This window comes from Bombyx mori, chromosome 16 (genome assembly GCF_030269925.1).
Source record: "Bombyx mori chromosome 16, ASM3026992v2".
Lineage (NCBI taxonomy): Eukaryota > Metazoa > Arthropoda > Insecta > Lepidoptera > Bombycidae > Bombyx > Bombyx mori.
In genome coordinates, this window is record NC_085122.1 from 14,092,501 (window position 1) to 14,098,188 (window position 5,688).

The 5,688-nt window shown below is 40.4% G+C and overlaps 1 protein-coding gene across 9 annotated transcripts in view; it reads left to right on the top strand.

The window, feature by feature from the left end:
* Positions 1-3,196, top strand: part of LOC101736914 (homeobox protein cut) — a 180,833-nt gene extending 177,637 nt beyond the window's left edge. For all 9 annotated transcript variants that reach the window (XM_012696913.4, XM_021352547.3, XM_021352549.3 and 6 more), the window contains one exon: positions 1-3,196. This exon is cut by the window's left edge and continues 210 nt beyond it. In XM_012696913.4, the coding sequence (XP_012552367.2) occupies positions 1-1,331 (1,331 nt within the window). In that variant the 3' untranslated portion in view covers positions 1,332-3,196.
* The last annotated feature ends 2,492 nt before the right edge of the window (positions 3,197-5,688 follow it).

The following is a 5,688-nucleotide window of genomic DNA, read 5'->3' on the forward strand; positions in this document are numbered from 1 at the left end:
ACAAGGAAAGGAAACCTCCGCCTCCTCCACAGCCACATCACCAGCCTCCAGTGATGCGGACCCTGCACCAACACATGACACCCAGCGTATACGAAATGGCCGCTCTCACGCAAGATCTCGACACGCAGACCATCACGACCAAAATAAAAGAAGCTTTGCTTGCGAATAATATCGGACAAAAGATATTTGGTGAAGCAGTTCTCGGCCTCTCGCAGGGATCGGTCAGCGAATTATTATCAAAACCTAAACCTTGGCACATGTTAAGCATAAAAGGTAGGGAGCCCTTCATTCGGATGCAGCTTTGGCTGAGCGACGCTCACAACATCGACCGCCTTCAGGCGCTCAAGAACGAACGACGCGAAGCGAACAAACGGCGGCGGTCGAGCGGTCCCGGACAGGACAACTCGTCCGACACCTCCTCCAACGACACCTCTGAGTTCTACCACTCCAGTTCGCCCGGACCCAACTCTGGAGCTCCCTGTGCTAAGAAACAAAGAGTCTTGTTCTCGGAAGAGCAGAAAGAAGCGCTGAGATTAGCTTTTGCCCTTGATCCGTATCCCAATATGCCCACAATAGAATTCCTGGCTGCCGAGTTAGGGCTATCCACCCGTACCATTACGAACTGGTTCCACAATCATCGTATGAGGCTCAAACAGCAGGCGCCCCACGGGCTACCGTCAGAGCCGCCGGCACGAGAACAGTCCTCGGCGCCTTTCGACCCCGTTCAGTTTAGGCTACTTCTAAATCAGAGACTGCTGGAACTACAGAAGGAGAGGATGGGCCTGGCCGGGGTTCCGCTCCCCTATCCTCCGTACTTTGCAGCGAACTCGAACCTCGCCGCGCTGATTGGACGCGGGCTCGTTGTTCCCGAAGAAGGCAAAGACACAGCCGGTGGACTCGACCTCACGATGCCGTTGAAACGCGAACCTGATGGAGACGACTTCGAAGACGACGACGTCGAGAGCAACCTCGGCTCCGAGGACTCGCTAGACGACGAATCTAAGACTGAACCGAAAGCTTCCTCGACGCCCCAGGGTCGATCCAGCAGACGGAAGCCTGCGGCGCCGCAGTGGGTCAACCCGGACTGGCAGGACGAGAAACCGCGCAACCCCGATGAAGTCATCATCAACGGCGTCTGCGTCATGCGCGGCGACGATTTCCGGCGCGACTCCGAGGAGACGGTGCGCGTGGAGCCCTCCCCCGCGCCCCCTTCGCTCGCGCCCCCTCCCTCGCTCGTGGCGGCCCCCCCGCACCCCGCGCCCTCGCCGCCGCGCCTGCTGCACGACGACAAGATCAAGTCGGAGGCCGAGGACGACCGGTGGGAGTACTGAGCGCCGCTCGGGGTAGGTTAGTTCGAGTGTGAGGCCAAAGACTGTAGATAGCCGCGTAACGTTCTGTGGGAACTCGAGATACAAACGATGCATTTGCTTTAATATTTGTTAACGTAGTTAGTTGTCCTCGGGCGGCCCGCGTCGAGCCGCTGCTCGTTGTAAATACACTGAATACCAAAACTGCGGCGCGGCCGGTGTGCGGGCGGCCTGTGGGCGGGCGGACAGTGTGCGGGCGGGGCGAGGACCAGCTCCCTGAGACCGTTTAGTTATAGTTTCCTTTATTGTTAGTTGAAACTTGAAGTGCAATCAGATGTAAATTTAAGATATCGTCTACTGAACCCCAGTTGAAAAGTATTATTATGTTAATAGAGAACCCGGAGAGGTTATAAAATATTATGAATTAATTGGGTTTTAAGATTTTTACTTTTAAATTATAAAGTTTTATAGTCTATATTATTGTATCTATTACATACATGTTTTCTATTGACGTGCGAGATCGCTCAAACTTGTGATTTTCTACTTTTTTACTTTTTGTTTTTGAAGACTATCTACCTATTTAATTTTTATAAATTTCAAAATGGCTTCCTTTTAAATGATAGATAAGAAAACGTACAAAAAACGCTGAGCCGAGCGAGGCGCCGCGCCCGCCACGCGACCGACGCGGCGACGCGCACCTCGCTCCGGCTGTGCTTGTATTTTATTTTAGCAATAAAACTTGCTTTTAATATTATTTCAGTTTTTTCTTTCCTCTATTGTCCTTTTGTTAAATGGTAGGAATAAGGTGAAATGTACATTTTGAGGGAACCACAATCCTTGCAACGATGTAAATAATTGCAGTTTATAGTGTAAATAATTAAATAAATGTACAACTTATAGATAATCGAATACATACATAATATAGTTAATTAGTTACCTAGAACCGTTAACCGTTAATTTCCTGAAAATGACTTCAGACCTACTTAAATGTGTATCCAAAAACAATGAAATTTGTTAGGCATCTTATAAAAACGAAAAAAGTGACGAAATGTTTTTTCGAATGTATTCGTGACAAACGTCTCATTTTTTAACAAAGACAGTTTTAGGAGAAAATAAAACAATACATATCGATGTTATTTATACAATATTGTAAGCATTATGAATAGCATGTAATAGTAAATTAATAGGGCTGTTTGACAGTAAGAGAAATAGCCGTTTTCAATAACGTTATACCAGCTATTTTAAAATTAAGATACTACGTGATATGGAAATAACATGTTATTTTATCTCGGCTTATCGCTTCAACCATTCTATTGAATTTATTATTGTTATCTTTTGTAGTGTGTCTCAAACCACTTCAAATATATAGTACTGTAATTTTTAACCATTTCAAGACAACATGTAAATGAAAATTAACCTGTAAGTCTTCCAATGAATTTTAATCGTAAACTCTTTTCGTATTCAATTCTGATACAGTTTTGTATAAGATGTAAAGAAAAATGAAACTATTATTTAACTTATAATTTTACTTAGTAAATTAAACAAGAAAGACTTTGGATTGTTAAAATTGATCTTCAAGTATTTTGTTACATCATCAATATTCTAAGGAACGAACTTTGAGACACAAAACACATACAAATTATTTCACATTATTCTAATTGTTATTGTGTTGTAACGTTTCAAGTGATAGCATTATTGTAAATACAGGTAGAAGATAGTTATAACGCGTTATCAACATTATTAACTAATAGAGGTATTATTATAAAATAGCGGTAATTATTATTGTTCATATCATAATATTAAAAGTAATGATGCTGAAACCATTGTCTTCTCTCCGAACGATTTCTAAACTTATTAAAATTTAAAATAAAGAAATTGCTAATCAAAAATGTTTTATTCCTATTATTAATAACACGTCTACACTATTGAAGCTAAATTATATTTACAACAGAATATAATGCAAAAGACTTATTTCACTCAGGTACAATAAATAAACGACAATGTAAAAAAGAAATCTTCGACCAATTAGGGTGGCGCCACGGTAGGAATTGGTGTAATTTCAAAGATAGCACCAAAATGTAGACCTTCAACAGTGCAGTAACCGGATTCCGAAGGGACCAATTGTCAATTTAATTGTTTTAATTATTCAACTTCATTTAAATTTTATATTATATACAATGTAAACTCCATGTAACGTCATCCGATTTAACGACAAACTACCTAAAGCGTCGAAATCACTTGGCTTTAGTTGGCTTATCTTCCATGCAGTGATATATTATAAAGTAATCCACCTTATAACACGGTACTCTTACCTATAACGGATTATCATATTACGCGATTTCAGTCCCTCGTATAACACGGGTATACCCCATATAACGCGGGCATTTTGCACGTTATACTATTATATTACCTACCGTACTGTGAAATTTATAAAGATTTGTACAGTCAATTAATTTCACGTATACCTCTTGTTTTAATCGTGTTGTTATAAAATTTAATTAAATTGATTTATTAAATTTGTGTTCTTAGTTAAATAATAATAATAATTATTTATTTATTTCTCTCTTAAAGGTATAGTACAAATTCAAATGGAAATAAATTAACCTTATAATTTATTTTGTAAGCCTTTGAAAGAGCTGAAGTCTGTACTAGGTTCAAAGACCTGTATTACTGATCTCCAGGCTCCCTCCTTCTTAAGATAGATTAGGTTAGGTTAAGTCGTGAGCAGATGCTGCGGACTAGTGTTGAGAGATCATTAGGTGTTATATTTTAAGAAGGTCAGATTAAATAGAAATAAACTTTTTATTTTTATATTATAATTCTGATTTTTCTTCTCTACATTTAACGACAACTCTGGTCAACTCTCTATAACGCCATAAGCTGCACAGTCCTTTCAGTGTCGTTTTAAAGAGCTTACAATATAAAGGTATTGTAGGAACAGAATGTACGGATGAATGACAGATATGGAGCATGACTGAGTGAGATAAGAGATGTTGTGTTAAAAGCATGGAGGATAGAACTAAGGAGCGCCATCTTGTATAGGGGACAAGTTGAAAAAGTGTTCACAGCCTGTAAACAGCAATTTATAGTTAGAAGACTTACCGACATAGCGCTAGTGTAGGAAGTAGGAATGCTATGAATATTCTTCTTCTTCGTCGCTTCCTATTTACTGAGGGTCGCGACCACCTTGGTCTAGTTTTTGCAATAGCTTCCTCCAATGTTGCCTGCATTCGGCCTGCTTAATGGGGCCCAGGACGCTGGTGTTTGTGGCCTCCTTGACAATGTCCGTCCACCTGGTTGGCAATCTTCCTCAACTTCTCTTTCCTTGCGAATATAGCCATTTTTAAACAGACTGAAGTGTGCTGTCAGCATTTTTCTACAGTGAACATTGGTGTTTTCGAAGTAAGGTGCTCTCGATGCTTTAATCGCGTGATCATTTTTACCGCACTTAACCTCATTCCATGCTCTGGTCGGACCAAATACGCTCCACTCTCAATACCTCAGTCTACGTTGCTATCCACACAGCCGGGGATAAGCAGGAATGGCGCAAGATGATGCAGGAGAAAGTTATTAGAGGAGGCCACGACCCTCAGCACTGAGGATTATCGACGCAAGGAGGCGAACCTCATTCCAATAATATTTTTTATTAAATTAATATTTCGCATTAAATTGCTTGAAAAACAATATATTTTCTTTTACTAAAAAGTATACTTACATATGTACTCACTTTTATTATGCGATTAATTCAACCGACAATAGCTTGAATATTCTATTTTGAAATATAACTAAATTTAAACGTTTTTTTTACTGAAAACCGTCCAAAAAATTGTCGATAACAGTATACTGTGCTGCCTTCCGTTTTAAACAATGACCAATACAGCTAAAAATAAAGGAACGGCTTCGCAATATACTAAATTGACGTCACACCTTCAGTGCAAATCGGAACATAGTTGTGTGCTTAGTGCGAGCTTCTTAACGTTCTCAATAGCGTAAAAGTTAACTCAAATTTGTACGGAATTGGAACGTTTGCATGCGTTTGTCGCTAAGGGCGCTGTTCCAACTGGATACACTACTTATGATATCATATTAATTATGCTAATTGCTACGCTAGCGCTATTTTGGTGGATTTTTTTGAACTCAGAAACTTTCAACTTAATAGCATAAAAGACTATTCCTTACCTCTACCCTCCCTATTACTAACTCATCGATAACCAACCTAATCATCGCAAATAATTTCAATCCTTTCTCATAGGTACCGTAAAATGGGGCGATTAGGAATCGCGAGGTGATTGGGGAAAAAACCAGGAAAATCTTTCGACGCGCAATACTTTTTTTTTATTGCTCTTGTAGGCAGACGAGCATACGGCCCACCTGATGGTGA